The 26,159-nt window shown below is 38.8% G+C and overlaps 1 protein-coding gene across 9 annotated transcripts in view; it reads right to left on the reverse strand.

Annotated features, from left to right (window-relative positions):
• Nucleotides 1-26,159, reverse strand: part of WDR20 (WD repeat domain 20) — a 47,057-nt gene that overhangs the window by 17,065 nt on the left and 3,833 nt on the right. For all 9 annotated transcript variants that reach the window (XR_014590275.1, XR_014590276.1, XM_083862817.1 and 6 more), the window contains exon 2: nucleotides 1,743-1,925. Coding sequence is in view for 7 of the 9 variants with exons in the window: in XM_083862817.1 (XP_083718943.1) it covers nucleotides 1,743-1,925 (183 nt within the window). In the remaining 2 variants the exon portion in view is untranslated. The remainder of the gene's footprint in view (nucleotides 1-1,742; nucleotides 1,926-26,159) is intronic.

Below are 26,159 nucleotides of genomic sequence, written 5' to 3' on the forward strand. Positions count from 1 at the left end.
AACTGCAGCCTCCTGTGTGTGTAGTTTTGGTAGCACTGAGGAAATCCTTACATTAGCTTGGTAGAAGAGAGATCACCTCACTTAAATTTCCACCAAACTGTCAAAGGGCCTATTTCCATCACACTGAAGTGATGTGCCTGTAGCACAGACAAAAAGCAATTCTGGCTGATGGAAGTGGCTTCAGTGCTTCCAGCGTTTGGGGAACACCACAGGAACTACTCATCCTGCAGCACAGCTTTGCACTGCAGTCACCAGACAGTAAACACCATCAGGGCCTGAAAAATAGCACTGGGCCTTGATGTAAGGATTCCACCTCAAGTTCTTCCCAAAGGAACTACAGCTCAGCTACAGGAGTGGGAATTACTCTGTGATGTGAAACCAGCTGTTTAGAGTATCTGCTACCCTTCTCAATATTTATAATATTATCGTACAAGAATAAATAAGACACTTTTTTTGGGGGGTGTGGGTGGGGGTGGTAGGATAATGCTAAAATTAACATTTCAACTAATTATACAGAGGTTTCTACCAACAGACAAAGATTCATTAAAAGATTCTCCAGCTCTGTTTCCCACTCAACACAAGCAGAGGCAGAGCAGCTGGGACAAGGCCAGGTAGGAAGAAAAACGCCCCTTTTCTGATCTACACGTAGCTACATTTAGAAAGCTGAGGAGGAATTAGATCTAATTATAAAACATCCCCAGATAGAACAATACTTCAATCTCCTTTGCACAAGGAAGGAGCAAGGCCACACATCCCTCTGAGGCGGGAAAGGTATACTGTGAAAGCTGAGCAAGGCTTAACTTTACAGATGAAGTTCTAATCCAGACTTGGAATTTCAAAAAAGAAAAGAAAAACAAACAAACAAAAACCAACCAGGATACCAGCAAACCTCTCTACAGAGCTGGATTAAAACAAAAAAGGAGCAAAAGAACAATCCCCAAAAGAAAATCACCTCCCCCAGACCACCCAAATTCCTATGGCTTATCCTCTGGAGAAAATGCTGCCACAAGCCATCCCAGTTACTGGATTTCTTTCCTTACCAGCATCTGGACACTTACTCCTCTAAGAATGTCAATGCTACCAGGTACTCAGAGCACTGGTCCTGTGACTTGGCATCAGTGCTCCCCATAGTAATTCTTTCATCTTTCCTTATTGCATGGCAGCAGAGAAAGCAGATGGAGAGTTTCCTTCCAAACATCTCATGGCCAAGACCTCATAAACCCTCAGCATTTCTGTGCACTCAGCTTTATATCCTACTCTTATCCAAGTCAAGCCTTTAGGAATACCTGATATAGGCAGTTTCTGCTGTAATGTCCTGACCATAACAAATTTGTATTTTTAGCTTATTTAATATTTTGACCATAATATGCTTTAAATAGCAGCTTAAAATTTTCTTCTTCATTGGCAACTGGAAGCCTCAGAAACAACTGAATTCAGAGCACACACAGCAACACTTAGATTTGTAGACCTTATTTCCATCTGTACCAACTCTAGTTACAGTACTACCCAAACTAGAAAACCCTAATTTTTAATCTTAAACCCCACAAGATGCCTTCATCTTTTCACAATAAATAGCATTTTTATGTAAGTACGCCAAGCCAATGGAACAGCTGAAAAACAAAGGCAGTGACTGAACAATAGACTACAAAGGCAAATGGAGCCATGTCTACTGAACTTTGAAAATCCAGGAACTTCAATATCACAGATACATTGCATGCGACAATATTAAGATTTCTACTTACTTCCTCATTAAATAATTTGCTAGTTTCTTTTTTAATAGGGTCTATAAGTTGGACCTGGCCTGCAGAGAAGCCCACTAGGAGAGAGACACTTTCTGCTGTGGCTGTTAAGTGATTGAAGTCGTGGCATGTAGGCTGTGTTCCTTTGTATATCCTTTTGTCTATTGGTTTGCTCAAGTCCGCCGCCTGCAAAGAGAGCAAACAGAATTCAGACAGTTTATCACAACATGTGCACATAACCACATCTATTTGAAAATAATGTTTATACCACACAACAATTTATGCAGTCACAAAAACCCTACTTTAAAAAGCAGCTCTGCATTTATGAGACATCCAAGATCTTATCACAATATTTCTCTCTTTATATTATGCAAGTACACAAAGTACACCTGCCCTTGCCTTTGCACCTACAGCAGGTGACAAATCAATGACAACCACACACAGCACAAAGGCTCCTGTGAGTCCTCAAGACACCAGAGGCTCCTCCTGCCAGGAGAGCCATCACAAGAGACAAGGTATCTTCTATTTTTCTAGTAGTACTTTCTCAGTATTGAGTACAACCATTAAAAACACCATATTCTCAATCACACAATTCTTGAACTCTAAGTCTATCCTTTAACAACACACAAACAAATGATATTATTCTCCCTAATCACAAAATATTATCAACCAGCTCCAAAGAGAACATTTTTTTTGGAAACAATGACTCAAGATACTATTACTTTGATTATAAAATACATTTTGCACCACTGAGCTACAAAGTAATTTGCTTCTGAAAACAAAATTCAAATATAGCTCAGACAAAATAAGTGCTAACAAAACTGAGGGATTTCAATATAAACAAATTAAGATCTAGCACTAAGTGTCAGAAGAATCAAAAGGAACAAAAAAGCAATTTAAAATGTTCCCTCACTTGTGTCACCCGTGTTTATCCCCATATCACTTCTGAACAGACAACTAAATCTTTCATCATCCACAGATTAAACCCCACAAATTTAATATGCAAGATCATACATCAGGTTCAACCTTGTTTTTTAACCTCCCTATTTACAAGGTTCAGAGTCTGTAATTAGAAAGCTGCAGATACTCAACAATATTACAGGCCTCAGATGTAGCTGAGATTTGGCGCTCAGATTCTAATTTTGATATATATTTTTTCAGTCTATTTAGTCAGAGGAAATCAGAACAGCAATAGAAGAGAAAGTAAACAAGTTTCACATAAAATAGAATTGCTCCAGAGCATTAAACCTTGGAGGACAAGGTCTGAAGAACAGCAGATCTTTGGTATGCACAGAGGTACACAGAGAGAAACTAGACCTGTCAGTAGGGAAAATCCCAACCAGCTGCACAGGTGAGCCATTTCCAAGGCAAATTTAACTACAGGATATGCATGACAAGCATTTATACACAACAGTATTAAAGTTGCACTTATGTTTTGCAGCACATATTATAAACCAGTTTAATCAGGTGTACAGTCTCCTGGTTAAAAACTCCACAATGACATGATGTATTACAATTTCTGAAGTCAGCAGACTAAAAAGTTACTCCCCAGAGTCCAGAGATCCATTATAAGTTGAAAGAGAATATTACCAATACCTCTTCAAGGAGAAATTAAATAGAATACTAGTTCTACTGGGAAATGGCAGGATAATGTGTATGCCTGCCACAGAGCATTCACAGGCTGATGATTTGAAGCTGAAAGATCAAATCCTAAAGGCCTTGAAGTTACATCTTAGACTGTGTAACATTCCCCTGTCCTGTATCACTACAAACAAGTGATGTCAAGAGAGAATCTCAGAATTGGGGTAGCATTTCTAGCTGGAAGAGCAAGCTACACAAACACATAGAGCCAGACCTCAAATAAATGCAGAATTAAAGCAAACTACGAGATTCAAAGTTCTCTCCTCTGGACAGAAGTTGCAGCAGGACTCAATGCCTAAGAATGAAGATCCATTCTAAAGTAAATACAACTTGGCCTGAATCACACTGAGCGATGAGAGAACCACAGACTCCCCAGCCAGTAGAGGTTACAGGCATTACCACCTTCTCAATCTTCACTGTCCCTTTAAGCAGCAAAGAATCAGTAGGTGCCTATGTTCAAATTATACCTTGCTCTTTTGTCTGGGTGAGGTTTTACACCACTAGCTTTGGTTTTTGTTGTCCAACAATTTTGGTGTGACTGAAGTTCCCCATCTCATGAAATAGTGTGATAACAAACCTAGCAACACATGAAATTCTGATAAATTAAATCTAAGCACAGATTTCACTGTGCTTATTCTAGCTGTTCTCTGGGAACCAGATGGCAGTTAAGAATCTGTCTGAACTTAAAAGAAGTATAAATAAACTAATTCAACCCAGAATTAGCCAGGCTTCTACTGGCAGGGCTGCTCCGCCTTTTATTTACATGCAGCTACTGCTTTCGGTTACAGCACACTTGTCTCGTGGAGATAAATCAGATCTACAAGCACTAAAGTACTGCTTTGGTCTAGATATCTCTTAACTGAAAGAGAGTAGAATCAATGGGCACAGGAACTAGGAGACATTTTCTTTATTTCTGCATGAAGGCTGCTATTGGATTTTGCTAAGAACAAGGAAAGTGCTTACTCATAAAATTCAATCATGCCCGGGACTCAGCGCTTCATTAGCTCACCACTAGGCCCATTTGCTATTTGGTGAAAGATGTGATTCTCAGAGAAAAGCTTTCACATGAGATCTGTGTCCATAAAAAACTGTCAAATCCTAAGATCTTTACTGAACAACGTGATACGAACTGCCCCCCATGTCAAAATGATGATGTATTTTTAAAAAACCCAAAAAGTCTTGGGATTAAGCGTTGCCAGGCATGGAAGTTAAAAGCACAGACACAGACACCCTCAAGAGAGCAGCTGGCGGCAAGCTATTTGCACACTCCCTGTCCCAATGCCTTCAAAATGTTCTGAAAAATACTCAGCACAATTCCAGCCTGTCCACTCTGAGAATCTTCCTCAATTGTGGATGATTCATGATAAGAGCAACACTGTCAATAATCACGACTGAAAGCAGAATGGGGCAGCTGATGAAGGCAAGGGATATCAAGGCTTACCTGTGCAGGCCTTGAAGAACATCTCAGCTGATCAAGGCTCTGGGACTGGCACCTTGGCCAGCTGACACCTGTGCTAAAAGTCTGTTCCTTCCAACACACAGAGGTACTGTCCCCCAGGGCAAAGAGACAAGGAATAACAGGTTTTAGGCAACAACAGGAACCTCACACACCCGGGTAAAGGCAGCAACACAGCTGAACAAAACTGCTGTACCTTGGGCATCAACAGCTTCCAAGTCCTGTCTCTGAACAGATTAAAACTCTGCTTTAAGAGAACCTCACGCTTGCTCACAAAAGAAAAATCGAACATTTAGGTTTGTGTGATGAATCCATACACTAGAAATAAGACATGAACCATGTAACTGTTTGGGGGACCTCCTATTCTCATTTAGTTAACTCCCATGGCAAACTGTCTTAGCAACATTACTCTCACTCTGCTGGGGAAGGAGGGAGGGAAAAAAAATAATCCAGCCATCTAACAGAACCCCATTCACCCTGGATTCATGACTTCCAGTAGAAGGGCAGTCAAATGAAACATATTAATCACAGCTTCAACTACATAAACATTAAGAAAAAAATGGCAGAAAAAACCCAGCAAAAACCAGTTGCCTTAGTCTGAAGTAAATATTTAAGTATTCAGATTCTGATGTCTAAATGTCTAATTAGGATGGGCATCAATAACCTTGGTTCTGTAGCTGTACGTAATTCTAAGGTCAAAGCCAGAGATTAATATCTATCTAAGATTTATTTTATTGATCCAAGACTTAGAGCTTTCATAATAAGATTGCCTAAACAGTGAATCATATTATTTTAAGTCAGCATTTAATCACAGTCCCTGACAGATGTTATTTCTTCCTTTATCTTTTATTTTCCTGACTTATATTTGTAGCTTTCTGCAAATTTTACTTGAATGAAATGTGTCATACATGTTACAATTCTTTCCAAGCTGAAAACATTGCCAAGATATTTAATTACTTCATCAATTTATTCCAGGTAATTTCAACTGTATTCATCACAAGGCTTCCATTAGGTACTTAATAATATTTAATATTACATTTGCCAGGAGACTGGCTTTCAATGGGTCATAGCTGTGAGACTGAGACAGAATAGTAAAGTATTTAATAAAAATTTTACTGCCAAAAAAATCCTCTTAAGAAAATCTCTCTTGTCCAGAGAATTAACTTATCCTGAGCAGCAGACTGGCTATGTATGTACAGCCCTGGTGCACAATAAAAGAGAGGACACACAGAACCATGACAATGTACTTTTGAAAAAAATTTCCTCAGTATTTCTGGAGCTTGGAATTCAAAACTGATTACCTGTAACTTGCTATGCCTTCCACACCTTGCTGTCCAGGGTCTAGAAACAGAACAATTTGAGAGCTGTGCTTGTTATAATGCTGTACAAATAACAGAATAAATCAACTCTTGGAATTATTACTGAGTGAGTTTCTTTGAACTTCACACATGCTCTTTAAAGCTCAGCTGAAAAGAGAAGGCAAAGCAGCCCTTGCTGGAGCCCTCTGCTCTACAGAATCTCCTGTGAATAGGACAGAATCCTCCCTGGCCTGCTCACTGCATTAGCGAGGACAGGGAAAACTAAACTTGTTTATTCCTCCTGCAGAGCTGCCCAAGGACAGAGGACACTGAGGAACACAAGAAAGCAGAGTTATCCCAGGCACTTTTGTAGTATTTTCTGGCCAACTTTTTTCCTTGTTTCTGTACACAAGTTTCTGACAGAAATACCAGCGTCAATACTTGCCACTGGAAATCTCTATTTTATTAGCACAGGAGTAGATTTCTGGATTTTTTGATTTTATAGCCCAAATACAGATCACTTAATATTAGCAACAGAGTAATTTGTAGTTACATCACTGTTGTTCCAAGCTGATCTGATCTCACAGCTGACCCTGCTTGGGGCAGGTTAGACTGGAGACTCTCAGAGGTTCCTTCCAACCCGAATAGCCCTGGAATCCTAAGCCAAGGATCAACCAGAGCAGCAGCACAGGGCCACTCCCAGCTTACTTAACAGGTCTGGTTTGCATCTTAAAGGAACTCCAGGAAGCAAAAAAAACTCCAGGAACAAGCTGGTTGTCTTTCCCTATAAAGACCACTGATGTAGGGCAAAAGTTCTGCTTAGTTTATATAAAATACACAACAGAAAGTCCAGGCAAGACTTCCTGCAAGTACAAAGCCCTCACAAAACACTCTTCAGTGCAGCTGACAGTGCCACAGCCTGTCAGTAGCAAACTGGCTGCTACAAATATAACTGCACATAAGCTGACAGACTGCTGATTTGGCTTTCTCGGTAGAAAGTTTAAAGTCTGGCAACAACTCACATCCTCCCTTCAGATCCAGCATCCCTTCAGATTCACAAACCTTTCAGGTAGTGTACAGGTCAACACATGTTCACTTCAGAAACCTCCCCCAAAACACTTAAAATAGTTTAAAAGCTTCTCAGCTTTCACTTAGAAACCAAAAAGAAAGAAAGAAAGAAAAGAAAAGTTAAAATTCTCGTTAGGATTCCATAAAAAGCCAGTAGACAATCACTGTTTGTAAAGTTGCCCTATTTATAGCCATAATAGGTTTCTTAAATGTAAGGATAATTTCTTTTAAAAGAGCTGCTTTTCCACACCTGAGTGATGTGCTTAGTTTCAAGGGTTGCATAATAGGTGTTGTGTGTGTACACAGAGAGTTTTAAATGTCTCCTGAGCCCTGCAAAGCCATTAATGCTAAGGAAATTTTAGGTCTTTATATTGCATTCAATGTACCTGCTTTATATTAAAGTCACATTTCTAAACTTCAATAAAAATATTATTTTTAGTTTTGCATTTAAAATTCGGCTGATCTTTCAACTCCATGAATTGAAGCATCAATAGCTTGCCACTCACAATACTGTTCCTCATAAATGGGTTCCTGTATCTTTGCAGAAGGTTTTTTATAAGTTACAAAGCACTTGATTAAATGCTGAACAGGAACACTTAAGGCATGTGACAGTTTCTAGGATACTCTGTAAGAACAGCTCTGCTAGTAAAACAGGGACACCAAGTAATTTTATTTAACCTAATTTTTTTTTCAAGTGTTCCACACAATTCATCCATAACAAAGTCTTAAAGATCAATTTTGTACAAAGCCGCTTGCAAATTTGGGAAGCTACTTGATATTCTTCTCCCTCCTAGATTTAATTCCCACTTGGGGCCATACAAGACATACATGACTTTTGAAAGGAGAAAAACATTACTTAACAAGATTTCAGCATTTATTCATACAGCAGACAACTATGACCACCTACATTTAGAGAAAAGCTCTACACCAGATAACTGGACATAAATCCATATTTAGGCAGAGATCAGTGCAGTTTTCTGAAGGATCCAATAAAATAATCATATTCTGTTTCCAGAAGAATTACTCTAAGCACTCAAACAGAGCAAAGAGCACGCACTGGTTTGAAATAAATCTCTGTCATATTAACTGAACCGATGGTTATATAATTGGCAAGATCAAGAAAGTAGTTGTGAGCACCATAAAGAACACACATAAAGGGCTGTTTGATTTACAGCTTATCATAACAATGTTAACTCCATTTTAGTAGGGCCATAAACCAAAACATTTCTGTGGTTACAGTAATGATCAGCACATTCTTTTGGAAGTTGTCTAAGGTGAAAGCACCAGGCTACCAATAACCCTAGAAAAAGTAGATATTTTTATTTTTTTAAAAGTGTTTGAAACCTCAGAAAAGCAGACTAAAGAAGAAACTGTTTGCAAGTCCCCATTCACTTCACAGGTGTATACAGCATCAACTTACAGCATCAACTTGTTTGTAAGACTGAGCAAAGGGCACTAAAACAGAACAGGAATATTAACACACTTGAACTACTGCAGGCCAGGGAGGCTGAGAAGGGAAGTTGAAATAAGGTTTTGAATCCCTCCACACAAAAATCCCTCTGTCTTCTGAGCACAGAATGCTGCTGCTGCCTCCACCTGTCATAACCCAAGAGAGGTCTGAAGTCCCTGAAACTTTAGTTTCTCACCCTTTACTCTGTTCCATTAGTAACTTAAAGCATCTTCAATTCAAAGTATTACTCACTTGGTAAAATTTTTACCTGAGCTGACACTGCTTCCGGAGAGTGGAAGACCAAAACACACAACTTGTGACAGTGCTGTTCAAAGAGCCAGGTCAGACCCAAATTGTTCTAATGAACTGACCATGACACAGCTCTGCAGAGCACATCCTGGTCAGTCCTGACCAGGTCTGAGAGCTCAGCATCTCCAAAAGAAACCCAACAGCCTGCCCTCTCCACAAAGCTGCACTTCAAGCAACTCCAGCAATCTTCAGCTGCACTATCATCAAACCACTAAAGCTTCAGGCAAGTGGCAGGACACGGTAGCTTTTCAAAAAGTGTTTGTTTCTCCATGTTTAACCAAGTCAATTTTTTATTACACCTGCAGAAGAAAACCTGCTCCCTTTGTCCACTAAAAGCCCTTGAATTACACACTTTGCACAACACTGCTTTACTATGAGACAAAAATATGAGCTTTAACTTGCTCTCGAGCCTCTAAAAATCCCTCAGAAACCCATGCTGAAGAAGAGCTAACAAAAGAGGTATTCCACAGTTTCCTTTGCAAAGTTCCCCTCACTGTGGGTTCCAGTTATTGACATGATCAACTCAGATAAGATTTGAGACTGTGAATCCAGTGTAATGCATTTGGTCACACTAAATCTGTAAACAGGCTAGTTAAACAACTCTGAATAAAGTCACTGTATCACACATTCCCAATAGACATGAACTGAATTAGATGTTCTATTTTGGTTCAAGCAATTACTTGCCTTTTTTTTTTTTAACAGGCAGAAAGGAGAAGCTCTGATATCAGCAGTATTGGCTCTTCCCAGTGCCTGGTCTGCAGAACTTTGGCTCTACTGTAACTCAGCCTGCTGGATAAAAACCTCCCCAGCAGAACCCTGATTCAGAACCAGGGATGTTGTGCATGTGATGCAGACACCTTCCTCCTCTTCTCCCCCTACTCAGCTCTTTTTAAGAACATATGTAAGAAAGAGATCTCACTGTGCAGTTTTAAGTTCAAAATAATGATCTCTCGGGGCTATTTATAAACCATGGGTGACAGGTCACATTTTTACGCTGGTCTCCCCCTCACTGGCTCAACAATTAAGACACAGATTTAACAGTCATAGCACATCCATACTTCATAATCCTGGACTCCAAACTGGACTTTGTTGCCAGTAGTTTTTACTCCAGAATCATTTCTTCAACAGTGGGCAGATACATGTTCCAGAAGTTAGCTCATGAAGTCAGCTGCATTAATGGATTATTGTCCATCCCAGATTTCTTTCAGGAAGCCATTTAAATTGCAAATATGGAAGTTTAATAACCCTTACAGGAGTTTGGGTTTGTTTTGGTTTGTTTTTTTTTTTTTTTTTGCATTAACTACTGTATGGAATTGAAAAAATTGCCAGATTTTAACTCCCACTTCCTGTTCATTATTCACTTACAAATAAAGAAGCAAGGTACCCTGGTGAGTTAATATGTGGATAAAAGTGTCAGTTCTGAATTTTGTTCCCCTCTGATTTTACTGAACACTGTCTTGTTCCCAGGAAGAGACAATGCTGTCCAACATTCCTCATATACACAGCACTTACACTGATTACTAGAGTAAGAAGTCCTGTCCTCAGTATTTACACAGAAGTTTTCAAATGTCACAATTTTCACCACTTCTCTGAATATCTCTGTAATAATACATTTTTATAGAACTGTAAGAAGAGATGGACCTACTGTATGACTTATTCAATTCCTGCTTCTAATATTCTTCTCCATTCCATTTCTTAAAGAAAGAAATACTTATTAGAACTCAAGTACTAATCAGTTAAGGCAATCACCAATATCAATCCTTTCTTTTTGGGTAGTGGCTCCAAACTGACTCAAGTATTTTCCTCCACTGTGCCACCAAGAGATTAGTGGGAACACCTACTGCTGCTCATTCAAGTAGCCTAATTGCATCTCCCAAGTTTCTCACAGTTGCCTCTTGCCAGTCAGTCAAATCACATCTGTCTTCAACTTCTGCTGCTCTTCCCCTTTTACTTCTTTTCCTGAAGTTACAGATACACTACATAACTATAAATTACCACATGTTAAACTTAGTGGGATGAAATATTTTATTTGCTGTGGCTAATCAGTGGTACAACTCTTCCTGGGGCCTCTAAATTCTTACTTCCCTTTGAGTTAAACCCAAGTATAATCTTCCAGATGTTTTCACGTTCCACTTTTGTTTTAATTAAAAAGTGCTCAGTAAGTCCTTTTTAAAGAGGTCAGCACAAAGCAGACTAACCTGTAATTCAATATAACAGTTACTGTTCACAACAAGAACTCCTGAGCTCTGTTTCATAAACTGTTTGTTCCATCACCTCCAACATTTCATGTTCCAGTAAAACTACTTCCCAGTTACAACAGCAGGCCTCCCTTCCCTAGAGACCATGTGTTACAAAGGCAGAGGCAAACTCATCATAGTTCCTCAGTAATAACCTAAACTGCTTTCCCTGAGCCTCCAACTGCCTGCCATAATCTCCAATCCATGTTATGCAATGCATGAAGGGATGAGGTGGAGTCACATGTTGGGGTAGGTGCCCATGATCACAGAGCCCCACTCCAGCTCTAACCTCCCTCTTCAGGAAGTCTTTAAAAGTAGCGTCTCCCTCAAGCCACAGATCAGCTTTCTGTGTGACAGCTTCCCTTTGGGGATGAGACTTTGGACAAGATACATGGAAATATACACACTCATTTACATGCAGAAAGAGAAAAATAACTGCATGATTTGCATGTGGCCACACCTATGGAAAACTGCACAGCAAGTCACATGCAAAAGGATCAGATTTTGCCACAACATCCTGACAGGACTACAATACCCAATACTGTGTTTGCAGTAAGCTGATTACACAGGGAACCTATCAAACTGAAAATCACCCCATTAAAATACTCACATAAAGGCCTTGGTTCCAGGTAGCAAGCCTTAAGACAAACAACTGTGGGAAAGTGAATTAAATATGGCGAGATATTTAACATACACAAGTAATTAAAGGATATATATGCAATCAGGAACAGAGTCAAACCATTAAATGCACAGAGATCATATATATACACACATCATACATATGTGATTTAACATACATATAATGACTAATTAACAGACAAATTTTAGAGAGACAAGACTGAATAATCTGTGAAACAAGGCATTGCACACTGAAAATATGTCAACCTTGATTACAGTACTTCAGCAATTCAATTCCTCTGTCTTCAAGAGGCTTCTCTATTCACTCAATGCCCTTACAGTTAGAGGGCAAGCCAACAAAGAATCTCACTCTTCTCTGCTTGTGAATATTGCCTCCTTTGTGCAAAACTCTGGACTGGCAATTAAGATTTGCTTAATAAAATAGGATTTTAAAACTGTATTCTTTGGGAAACAGTCTCTAATAAATTATAAACAAGTATATTTGCTCTCTGAAGTGATTATTTCACTTTACAAGTTTTCTTTTGTGTCTCTTAGTTTCCAAACTTTGGCATGAATTTCCTACTGTGTTTGCCATGGTAACCAAGCAGCCTGAGCCTCTACTTGAAATTCCATTTAACTGTTCAGCATTGCATATTGATCGAGATACACCAACAACCTAAAGTACCCCAAAGAGTGAAGCAGCCACTCTCACACTGGAGAACCACCTGCTATCACAAAGGTTGTTTAAAATGGCAGGGTAATAAGGAAACTTCTTTGCCAAAGATGTACGTAAAAAGCTACTAAATAAAAAGAATGCACTCAGATGTGAGACAAGGAATACATTCCATTTACAAGGAGCTACAATAAAACAGCAGTCTCTATCTGACACGATCTTCTCCCCAGTGAAAGAAGAGTTTACATTCATGTCAGAAAGGAGAACTTGCTCCAAGAGTACATTTGAAAGACTGTTTCCTGCATTAAAGCCTGTTCCCGTGGTGGAAAACTTCTGTTCCAGAGCAGTGGGGCCAGGTAACTGCCTCACTTCAGGTTCGAGGATTAACACCAGCAGGGCAAAGCCAAAGCACAGTTGCTTCTTGCTTCTTTTATTTCCATTTTGAAGAAAGATCTTTCTTCAAACATTTCTCTCAAACACAGGATCATGAGAAAACATCTGTTCTAAGCACACAGAATCTTTTCCAATTCCTACAAAACCTACCAAATACCTCAGCATAGTAAAATTTTATATAAAAGTAAGTATAAAACAAATTAGGAAAACCTGAAAAAAAAAAAAACCAGGCTTACTGCTCATATTTTTCAGTTTCAGTCTCACTACACCAGATGATTAAAAAAAAAAAAAAAAAAAAAAACCAAACAACTAAGGTCTGGCTGGTCACCAGTTAAGAAAATCTCATCCTTTACTCTGCTCATAGTTTCAGACAGGATGAAATAGTTCTGACCTTCAATGTCTGCTGTATAAATGGAGACTAAGAATATAGAAAACCACCTCCAAGAATACACAAAATACAAAATCCCCTCCTAAAGCTTCTCTACAAAACTACTAAGATACTCCAGCATTCATTTAGCTACCATTAAATATCTCCTGCTCTTTCCATGAGAGATGCCAAGTGAGCTGTACAACCATTTTTTCACTGGACATTACTGCCCCCAGCTCCTCAGTCCTTTCCTCTCCTGATCTGAAAGCCACTAAGGTGGCCTCACTGGGTACCACACAGAGTTGGATTTGTATCACTAAAAATAAATTGCCTTCACTCTGTTCATCTGGCTCAGCCCTAAGAAGCTTCTGGAGGAAACATTCTGCCTCTTGTTAAAACCTATTCTGTACTTGCCTTAGGGTCTGCAACCTATCACACCACAGTATTTTCATTCTACAGTTCAACTATCAGTAATTGCTTACAGCAGGGCAGGTCAAAAAGCAGGATCCTTCTAAATTAATAGTAAATTTTGTATGATTGGGATTTGGTAATGTCTCATACATCCAGGGAAGGTTTTGTATTATTTATTCACTCCTTTCCTCTCTTCTTCCTTTTAGTGAGAGTGACAAAAAGGTTATTTAGTGACTGCTTTCCTCAGAAAATTAAAATCACACACTTCTTTCTCCAGTTTTACATTAGACACCATCCTCTTTTATTAGCAGGAGTTAAAAATCACCTTCAACACAAGCAACCAGAATTTCATACAATATTAAAGCCATCTTCTCAATGCCTAGTACAACGGCACTAAAGACATTCTTTATGTCTATTGGTAAATCTCCTTTGAATTGCATTTATGTCCTCCAGCCTTCAACAGCTGTATCACAAGCTGGCTTAGCTTGTAATCAAGACTACACACTGTTTATCGTCTTTTCAAAGTTTTATTGCTGAAGCAAAAATTCCCTATGGATTTTTTTCAATGAATTTTCACTTCATCTATGGTTGTGATATCAGCTTGTTTCTCCTTATAAAGTAACTCTGATTATAAGCAGTGATGTGTCCCAAAGTCATTATGAGCACCATGTACGTGCTCTTGTTTCTCTGTATCAGCGTCACCAATTAAATTATTCCCAAAACCACTCCTAGAAGACTCAACTTTCAAAGGTCTCTTCCCAATGGTTGTCTCAGATATAAAGAACTAAGCTTTTAATTCTCTGATCATTTTGTAACAGAATTTCCAAGTTCTAAAATCCCCTCATTTTAAATATCTAATATGTGGATCTGAAGTTCCACTTCATTCAAGGACATGAACTTAGTAAGTTACAACTCTCCTTCACCACCAAAGTGTTACACTACAAAGGCTGAGCACCTGAACTTCAAATAAAACTGACTATATATACACATTATACATTAATGCTTTCCCACCTACAGGGAGACAACATTTTACTTTCAGCAAAACAAAAAAGAATCCCTAACACAGAAGTCCACAATGTAAGAATTCCACAGAAGTCCACAATGTAAGAATTTCAAAAGCTAAAACTGAAAGGGGATTTTTTGTGGTGGGGTATGTGTTGAATAGCACTCCTGCATGTTTTTTCTCTATCTGAATACAATCCAGGATAAGCCTTGCAAAAACACCTGCCTGTCACTCAGCCAAAGGCAGTCAGAAGATTTTTAGCAGAAACTTTCACTGTTAGGAATAGAGTGAATTAAAAAGCAACTTATTTCAGAATAGCACAGAGCATCCCAAATATTCACAGGCACTAAATAAAGTTCATGCTGGAATACTACTTATGGACTGTCACAAGCTGTGTAAAGAACACATCACCTTCTGTAAAGACTGGAAGGCATTGCAGCACACATTTTAGTCTCTTCGCTTTTGAGGAACTGAGAAAATTAAGTGTACTATAACAATTATCTCTTTCCTTAACTATGCTTCATAATTATGTTCTGAAAGTCTCACTTAATATTTATGCTTAGTTAACTATAATTCATTTCTCAATAGTTACAATTTAGAACTTTATAACAGATTCATAGCTCTAAAGTAAGAATGTAACAGTTCCCTTTCTGATCCCCTTCTTGTTCCTTATTCTCCAGTGGATCCCTGTATTTCCTCCTACAGTCTAGTCACACTGTTGCCTACACTTATAATCTGTCCTTTCTCACCTGTTTTTAACACTGAGTGAGGCATAATTCAGATGAGCTTAACACAGATAAGAATACATATACCAGATATAAGAAACAAAATAAGAAAAACAGGTATGTAAATATCAGATGGATACCAAGTATAAAACCACACATTCTGGCATGATTCAGCAGCTGTTCTCATTCACTTCACACGCTCAGCTGCAACACTTATTAAACACTTAGTAAGTTACTTTCCCTGGAAATTTGTTTAAGTTGGCCCAGCTCTGCAAGCAAAACTGGTTAAAAAAAATCCTACCTGTTAAAGGCAACACTTATTTAAATTAGAGCTGGCAGACTGCTTTTAGACGGCAACCAAAACATGGAACAAGCTGGAAACAGGGCATGACTTAGTGGCAGCGTCATCTCTGGGCTGATCACCTCCTCCCCGAGCACACACACCAAAGTTACCTGACCTGTCAGACCAGTGCTCTTAGTCAGTCACACATTCAAAGCCATTACTTTCACTTTACCTTTGAATCCTATTTCTTTTCTTTTCTAAAACATTGGTATTGTTTTGTTACAATATTGGGAAACTGCACTTGTGCAATACCTATCAACAGCAAATATTGAGGCAAAAATTGCTTTTGTTTTGTCTTTCATATGATCAGACATCTGAGGCATCTTTAAAATACTTAGCACAAAACAGTGTCCTGTTAAAACAGTAAGATTGTCATAGCTTCATCACTTAAGTTGTTAAAATTTCATCTCCTCTAACTTTAAAAATATCAAAATATTACACTTAAAAGTTGGCTTTGTCACTGTGTTTGTTCTATGGCAAAAAACCCCAAACACCTGCAGTCCCTTGACAAAACCCTAATGTTTCCCAATTTTAAGAGTGAAGATTAAAGTGGAATATTCATCTCTTTAAAGGTATTCAGAAGTATTGAAACAAAAAACAAACAAACAAACAAAAAACCACAGAGACTTTAAATACAAAAAGAACAAATGAAAAAAAAATCTGGCTGATTCAGGGAATCAGCACTACAACTTATCTAAATTTATTTACTCGAAATTTGCAGGCTATTATATGATCACCATTATTATTAAATTAGGCCAGGTTCAGTTTCATGCAGACTTGTCAACAGGCAAAGTGGAATAGAAATTCATACTGCATAACAATATATTCAATGTAACTCCATTCATTATACTAATAACACACAGGCAAACAGTTGCAGGCTGAGTTTCCACCTGTCTACCACACTGCTATCTCTCTCAGAAAGTCTCTCCCATGCCCTTTTCAGCTCATAAGAGGAAAAGTTATTTCTTTAGGAAGGAAAAAAAAAAACTAAAAGGCAAGAGCAGCAAAAGCTGAGGATTATCCGTTGCTATAACAAAACAGTGTTTTAGTCCAACAGTGTAAACTCAGTGCTTGGAAGAAAAAAAATATCTGCTAAGGAAAGGCAGTCTGAATAATTGTACCCTGCATTGCCCTGTTGCTATAGAAACTTACTTCACTGTAGCAGTTAATTGCTAATCAATTTATAATTTTTCACTACAAAGCTCAACAGAAGTCAAAGGCAACAGTATCACATCTGTCCAGCAAGCCCAAATCATGTCTCTCTGGCTACTGTTGGGTTTTGCAAGTCCTACAGGAATGCTGGACATTTTTGATACAGTGTTTTTATCAAGCTCATAATTCCATCGTGTTGCAGCATGTTAAGAAAATATTACTAGAACAAAGCCCTAATTACTTTGGTACTAAAAATAAGATGGAGCTGGCTCTCATCCTAAGAGCACCAGAACAGTCCCACAGAAGTTACATGAATAAAATTCTGCACAAATGTAAAACCTCTGCTCCAAAACCAGGATGAGGCCCATTGGTTTATGCTTTTTGTGGTCATACACAGTAACACAGATGAAATAACATATTTGTTCTATTACCCTGCAGTTGTTAATTTGCAATACATCTTCCTTCTGGGGCTGAAGACATTTCATTACAAGCCAGCCCAACAAGATGAAAAGTGATGCAAAACAAACACAGCTACCAGCAAACAAATACCAAGGACCAAATCCCTAAAACAAATACAGTGAACTCTGATTTCCCACAATCCCATGTGTACAAGTTCTAGGATATCACCCAGTCTGAGAAGCAGAATCCTCCTTCAGAATTTTCAGAACAAAAGGCAGTATGTTCCAAATTCAGGCACTAGCCTTCGCAATAAAAATATTTCTTTTAAAGTAAGCAAAGTATTAAGATATTTTAAGTAATAATAAGTGTTGGCAGTTTCACTGGTATAGATATTATGTGGAAAAAATCCACAACCTTTTGCCTGCTATTAATAATTTTCTTTAAAAATTACCATCAAAGGGCTAAAAGTATTCCACATACCAAATGGTCACACAACACTGTCTCTTTCCTCAGGCTGATTTTTGTCTCGAGTGTAGGAGGGAGTGATCAGACTGTCTATTGTCACCGACAGACCTCACACACACAGTGCTGCCCACTGAGAGGCCAGTGCCCACATGTCAGGAGTTTTGCTAAAGGTCCTCTCAGGAGACTGTGAGGACACCCAACCAGCCCAGCTATTAAATCATCCACCCACGGATATGGGCACACTAATGCCAGGCAAACCAGGGATCTCTGCTGTCAAAAATAATCCTACCTTTAACCACTACTGATGTTCCACACTGTCCAAATCTAAACTCTCCTTTATACCAATTTGCACTGCAAGTGCTACAGCTGCAAGACACCTACTAACCAGAGGAGATAAAACTGAAGAAAGGTTCCCAGATGAGTGAAGAGGGAGCACAGCAAAAACTGTTTCTAGGCTCTAACTGGGCTTCTCCAGGCCCTGATCCTACTAGCATTCCCCTCTGGCTCTCTCTTATGTACACACAATACCTCTCTCTATCAGTTTAGGACTAACAGGACACAATACACAGATCAATGCCAGTCCAACGTGTTTTTGCAGAAGGTATGTGGTGGGCTGACCCTGGCTGGATGCCAACACCCACCAAAGATGCCCTATCACTTCCCTCCCCAGCTGGGCAGAGGAGAAAACAATATAGTGAAAGGGTCATGAGCTAAGGACTGGAAGAGATCACTCACCTATTACCATTGTGGGCAAAACAGACTCAACCTGGGGAAATTAACTGAATTTATTACTAAGAAAATCAGAGCAGGATAATGAGAAGTAAAAAACCCCCTTAAACGTACCTTCTCCCCAACCCTCCCTTCTTCCTAGCTCTACCTCCTCCCCAGCAGGACAGGGAGACAGGGAATGGGGTTTGCAGTCAGTTCATCACACGTTGTTCCAGGGTAGGGTCCATCCCACAGGACAGAGTTCTCCATGAACATTCCCTATCTGAGTCCTTCAGGCACAGCCTACTCCAGCATGAGTCCCAAGTCCTACCAGGAACCTGCTCCACCTGGGCTCCTCCCTCCATGGGCCCTGGAACCTGCTCCAGCCTGGGCCTTCCACAGGTTTACAGCCTCCTCTCAGGTACCCAACTGCCCTGATGTGGGCCTGCTCCAAGGCTTGCAGGTGGATCTCTGCATCCCTGTGCCCTCCACGTGCTGCAGGAGCACAGCCTGTCTCACCGTGGTTCTGACTACAGGCCAAAGGGGAATCTCAGCTCTGACACCTGGAGCACCTCCTGCCCCTCCTGCAGTGACCTTGGTGCCTGTGGAGCTGCTCCTCTCACACGTTCTCACCCTGCTCTTCTCTGGCTGCAAACACATCTGCACAATAACTTTTCTCTCCTTAAATATATTATCACAGAGCTGTTGCTACCATTCCTGACTGGCTCAGCCTTGGCCTGCAGCAGCAGGTCCATCCTGGGCTTCTCACAGCAGCTTCTAGCAGAAGCCCCCAGAAGGTGGCCATGCAAAGCCAGTTACAAGGTGTCACCTACTGCCCACAGGGAACAGAAATGTCAGAGTGCAGCACTCAGAGCAGCTGAGCAAGCTGCCACTGGAATGCTGCACTAGCTCATTGGTAACCAGTACTTTGTCACTCTAAAAATGAGAACTATTCATCACCTTGATCATCGCTAAAGGCATCTTAACCTGGGCATTTTAGTTCTTCAGAACAGTTGTTTGCCCCACGTTTCTGATTTAGAAGTGCTAACATGTGCCCACGCTTAACCATCCCAGCTCCATCTAGAGAATTTACAGAGGCAGCATTTTGGCTAAAACACAGAACTACACTTGAACAGCCACTTCATTGGCACAGAAATTATTCTGCCAATGCTGTTAGGTCAGAAACATCACCTGGAACAGCATCTTAAAACTCTGAAGGTGTTGGCAAACAGTTCCTGACACATAGACAGAAGTTGTTCTGTCCAAGGAACCACAGCTGCACTGCTGAAGGCAGGAGAGGCCACCCTTTGTGTTAAACTGATGTGAATGTAACCGGACAGTTCCCTTTAGAGGGGAGGGAGTGTAAGTTCACACTGAAGTAACAAGAAGACATTTCTTGATGTCACCTGTTGAGATATACAGCTCGTGTTATTAAATAGCAATAATTCTCTAGTCAATACAAGCATCTCACTTTTACAAGCTGCACCTTGTATTTCTGAAATTATTCTTTGGGAAAAAGCCTCCTGGATCAATATATCACACTGAACAGGAACACTTAAAAAAAATATATTATTTAATTATTTATGGACAGTAGAGTAATACTTCAAATTGACACAAAATGACAATGCAAAATGGGCTGAAAAACAGGCAAGAAATACTGCATTTGGAAGTATATGATACAAAATTTCAAAAGTGATATTGCCTAATCATGCAACTATTCCTGCCCTCATAAGTTATTTTTTTATAGACAGACCCTCTTGACACCTTAAGTGCAAACAGGTAGCTATTGCAGGTCCCTGGCCCACTATCTTATTAAAAAGGCTAAAGAACAGCAACCTCTACAAATACTTCCATTTAAAAATGAAGTCTGAAAACAAAATCCAACTGTTCACTATTCTGTAAGAAAGGCAAAAATCTGAAGAAACATGCACACTAAGCCTTCACCTGTGGCTCCACAATACAGTATTAAGTTGATATTAAGAGACAGCATTTTCCATCCAAACCACTAAAATATGCAAATCCAAACCTCTAGACTGTAACTTAAATCTTAGTAATGTGACTTAAAAAACAAATCAATGCAAAATTAGTTTTCTATAGTACTGACAGTTAGCAACACAAAACCAGAAAAATCAGGACAACAAAAGAAATCCTTCACGTGTGCCAAAATTTCATTTCAATGACATCTTAAAACATATCACAGTCGTGCTCCAATATCCACCTCAAATATCAAGAAAACCTGCAAAAACCCTTTCTAGAAGTCTTAAAAGAACCATACAAAAAATTCTTAGAAATAATCTGCCACAGTTAAAATAGGATGAGATGACAACTTTTAGGATTCTGCATTTGTTATAGTCACATTTGTAAGTTAGGAAACAAAGACACTTACGTTACTCAGATTCACAGAGTTATCCCTGTAACTGTAGCCCTGGGCAGGCTAAAGTGTCCTTAAGGCATTGTTTAAGTAGTTTTTTTCAGAAGACTTGTAGGTTTTTAACACACAGTTCAATGTACATTGGTATCCATTCTCTCTCCTGTTGTCATTGCCCCCCCTTTCTTTAGCTGAAAGGGAGCATTAAAACCATAAACTTGAGTCCTCTCCAACTTTTACATGATATCACTTCCCTGAAAAAATATATCTAAAACTCCCACTAAACAGTATTTTTTTAACTACTAGGAAACTGGGGATAATGAAGTTTGTTCATAACATGCAATGTTTTCTCCCTACATCAGCGTACTCCTAAGCTACATTTCTTGCTTAGACTACTGTTTTGTCTGACATAGCACTTTACCATCTCTAGTTATACAAAAATTATACACTATTAAACCAACAACATCTTAATACAGTCACCTTCCAATCCCACGTGGAATTAAAAAGTACTAATAAAAATTATAAATACTAATTTTTTACCATTACAGCCACATGTAAACATTATTATTAACTCATGAAATTAAAGAACAGATATAGCTGGTAAACCAAAACTGAAATCAATTTGCAGAACATATCTATTGAGATCTATCATTCCATTATGAGCAGCTGGAGTGAATAACACACGAGAAATCTCAACACAAGTTACAACTCTGCCACTGGAAAGGTTTCAATTGCAGCAGCTGGTGGTCCTGTCCACAAGGACCAGGGGGCTGCACCCACTGCACCAACAGCTGCTCCACGGGAGCCAAACAGCCAAACAGCAGCTGCTTTGTTTTAAGGGGGGGATGGAGATGCTAAAAAACGGGCTGTCTATTCACCTGGGCCTAAAAGTGGAGTGAGGTAAGGAAGGAAAAATACTCTATTTCCCAGAAGGAAACAACTAAGTATTATTACTTAAGTATAGCACATTTAATGTTACTGTTTTTTTTCCTTAAGCCTTCTAAGAGGACAGATAATGAAAATATTAGGCACTATTTTGCACTAAATGGCATCACTTTCAAATAATAATTTGTCCAAGTGTGTCAACTCATAGTCATGACAACTGGATAGCAAGTGGCCTTTGGGTACACGTCCTTCACAGGAAGTAATGGCTCCCTTTAGCCAGAAAACTACAATAATCCTTCAAACTAGGGCATTAAATTTGATTCTAGAATGTCAAACAAGACAATTATGGCTGGCAGTTCCTCTCAGAGGTGGGTCTAGGCAGCCTTTAATTAGAGTTTGAGGCACCTTCAATGTACATTTTAACTATTAACAGTTAAGTATTTAAATGTTTTGCAGACTCCCAGATGTCAATGTATAATGCAAACTCCTTGTAATCTAAGCACATAGCACAATACTTTTATAAATATTCTGACAAAGCTGCCCCATAAAACTTTCCACAGGCACAGAGGTGCTTGTTACAAATGACCCCTCTCTGCATCTCTGAAGCACTATGACTAAACTTTTGTCAACCTGCAAAGAATGAGTGCCACAATTATTGGCTTTACATTAACTTAATTTCCCCAGCTGAATTCATGTAAGTGCAATATTACCACAAATGCACTTCAACACATAACAAAAACCTCCAAAATTATAAGTGCTGTGGCAAAAAAAGAAAAAAAAAAAAACAAACCCAAGCAAAGATACACACAAACTCAGTGCCTGTAAAACACTGCATCCCAACCTGGGGGTTTGGCCAGCAGAGCCCAGCACTCACTGTCAAACACGGCAGCCAAACAAACAGTCACAGACAAATGAACTGTTACCTCAGAGAGCAATCCTTCAGCCAACACAGGGCTCACTGAAGTCAGAGTTCTGATATGGGCTTCAAGCACAGACTAGGACAAGAAAAAGCACTACAGACTAATACCACTTCCTACATAAAAATCATCTTGCAAGCTCTGTCAACCATAGATATATTTCATCTTCCTCCCGAGCAAGAAACATTTAACAGTGTAACTGTCATTTTAAAGCAGCTTTTTAGTCTTTTTATCTCACTCTAGCCAGTCCTAGTCGCTCTGTATAAGCCTCATAACAAAATTAAACACTGAAAGCTACCTACACATCTGTAATCTACATTAACTCTTCACTGTTTCCTTCAGCAGTGTTGTTGGGGAAAAAAGGCATTACTAAAACTCTATGCTTCAGGAAAGACTACAGGAGTATTTTGTAAGATGTCTGTCAGTCCTCAGTACAGCCCAGCTAGAATTAGGAAAGACAGTATCTATCTGCATCACAAAACTCAAAGTGGTAAATATATCCATCCATTAAACACCTGAAACAAATTTCCAAGAGGCTCCCAAATACCTTCACAACCACAGATCAAGAGGTAAAATATTACTGATCTAGGCACAATACCTCCATGAGACTGGCTAGTCCTGGCCCAATGTAACAACTATTATCCAACACAAAGAAAAGAAAAGAAAAAAAGAAAAGAAGAAAAAAAGAAAAAAAAAGAAGAAAAAAAGAAAAAAAAGAAAAGAAGAAAAGAAGAAAAGAAGAAAGAAAAAAGAAAAAAAGAAAAAAAGAAAAAAAGAAAAAAAGAAAAAAAGAAAAAAAGAAAAAAAGAAAAAAAGAAAAAAAGAAAAAAAGAAAAAAAGAAAAAAAGAAAAAAAGAAAAAAAGAAAAAAAGAAAAAAAGAAAAAAAGAAAAAAAGAAAAAAAGAAAAAAAGAAAAAAAGAAAAAAAGAAAAAAAGAAAAAAAGAAAAAAAGAAAAAAAGAAAAAAAGAAAAAAGAAAAAAAGAAAAAAGAAAAAAGAAAAAAGAAAAAAGAAAAAAAGAAAAAAAGAAAAGAAGAAAAGAAGAAAAGAAGAAAAAAAGAAAAAAGAAAAAAAGAAAAAAAGAAAAAAAAAGAAAAAAAGAAAAAAAACACTCAGCAAGAAATTAAGAAATTAAAAAAAAAAAAAAGAAATCTTCAACACCCTTTTAAAGAGGGACAGAATAGAGTCACATCCAACACACCTCAGAAATGTGAAACATCAGCAGCAAATTCAACACATGATTTTCAAGTTCTATGGGAGATTTCCATGAATAGCTGAGAGTACACATCAAATTTGTGAATAACATCAAGACTGGAACGATTTTTTGCATTATGCAGCACAGAGCTGGAAATAAAACCACTCTCTAATAATCTTAATAGCACAAAATTCAATGAAAATGCTACATGGCATTTATAAACATCAACAAAAATCAAGGGATGGATAAAAACGGAGAAAAGCAGCAACATGATAAGAAACAATCCAAGTGAGTCATCACTACAAGCAGGATTCAAACATGTCAACACTATTCAATATGTTAACAGGAATATTAGAAGACAGACACAGCAAGCACCAATCCTCCCCTGCTCTGTACTGAGGTCACAGTGCAAGCACCGGGTCTGGGTCTAGTTTAAGCACCAATGACACAGGACAGCAGAAGCAACTGAGGAGAGAAATGAAACATTTGGACTCATGATCTGAGAAGAATGGTTTAAAGAGCTGGATTTATTTACCTCAGGAAAACTGAGTGAACAAATTAACAAGTTTTTAAATATGCAAAAGCCAAAGGCAATAGTCCTCTATGTCCACGTTAAATAACTGCATTCAGCCTGGTTTGCTTTCTCTTTTTCCCTGAAGGAGAAGTTTAGTCAGATATTGGAGGAAGAAGAAAGAGAACTAACAAAAGACGTTATTGAAGGAAACTGGAATTCTCATTACTTCCCTCTGCATCAGACCTACTGTATCTTCCATGATCCTTGCAAATCTCAGCATTTTTACAGCTCATATATGCTATTAACATGTGTGTCGTTTTCAGAGGCCTGACACAGCTTAGTGATCACTAAGTACACAGTAATAAAAATTCACATTCCCACCACATCTTGAGAAAATGTGATGGTTTTCCCCACACATCCCAGCTTCCAACCTAGAACCGCCTCACACTGCTCTTCTCAGAGCAATATATTAAGCACAGTGACAAAAGTCACCCATTATCATTCTGTCATTGCAACAAGTTCCCAGGTGAACAGTCTATAGAATGAAAGTCACCACCAAGGATAACACTCCTCAACTGCACAACAAATAAAGCCAGACACAAAAAAAAGTAATTTTGAGAACTGCAAAGGAAGGAATCCTATACATCAGTCTCTCTTTCTACTGATAAGCAGGGACTACCAGTATGCCAACTCTCAATAAAAGAAGTTGAGATACGAGATTATTTTCATCCTAGTACAAATATAATTTCCAAGACACTTATTCAACAAAAGCTTAAAAAGACAGTCAACAAATTCTGCCCTCCATGCCTCCAGCAACCTGTGCTTATCACCTGTGCACGTTTCTAATCCAACACTACTGCAACATACTGTGATATTCCATAGTTATTAACAGACTGCTGCTTTAGGTAGCTGCAAGAAAAAAGTCAAACTAAAGGCAAAGCCTCTTCTTCCAACAAGGTGATTTCAAAAAATGAAACGACCGGTGCTAAGAAAGTCTGCCACACATTACCAAAGAGCAGAGAGGCAGAATTTAAATACAATAAAAAGGGTTTACATCATGTCATAAGCTAAACTATACATTCAAATTTCATAACTTGCTGATATATTACATAAAAATTAGGACTGTGCACCATGCAACGCTATTGCTCATGTGTACTTGTATTGCAATGACAGCTGCAGATTCATTTGCCCAGAAACTTTTACAACATACAGAGAATAACACACCATCACACACACAACTTCTATAAGGAAAGTGCACAAGCTTCCCAGCAGGAAGGGAAAAGGACTTGATAGTTCATGTCAGCAGCAACCTGGAAAGCCTTGCCTTGTCCATCATTCCTAAGGCAAGGAAGATGATATAGCACTCTCCTCTTCCAGCCTAATGAATCAACTAATAAATCATTTTGCAAAGCTAGCCACAAACCATATTTAAGTCCTTCAAGGCTATCTCATAAGCAAAATCAAGTAACAACCCTCACTCCTGATTAGGGGCTGCAGGAAAAAGCAACCCACCAAGAGCATCAGAGCATTATAATGTGATGCTCAATTTTTGAATTATTATGTTATAATCTTACTCCACTAAGAGGGAAATGCCTAAAATAACAGGGAAAGCTCCCTTTAACACCTATAACTCTCTTAATCTAAACCAAGTCAACAATCCCTCAGGAACAGATCATTCCAAAACTGACTTAAGGCTGAAGCAGAGGCTTTATCAGGAGACACCTCCTAAGGCAGTGGATCCAAGCAGCCAGTCCAGGCCACTGAAGGGGGTTGTGCCCCTCCAACCCTTTCCTGGCTGTCACTGTACTCCAAGTACAGTGTGCTAA

Source organism: Zosterops lateralis, assembly GCF_965231275.1.
Source record: "Zosterops lateralis genome assembly, chromosome: 6".
NCBI classification, from domain to species: domain Eukaryota; kingdom Metazoa; phylum Chordata; class Aves; order Passeriformes; family Zosteropidae; genus Zosterops; species Zosterops lateralis.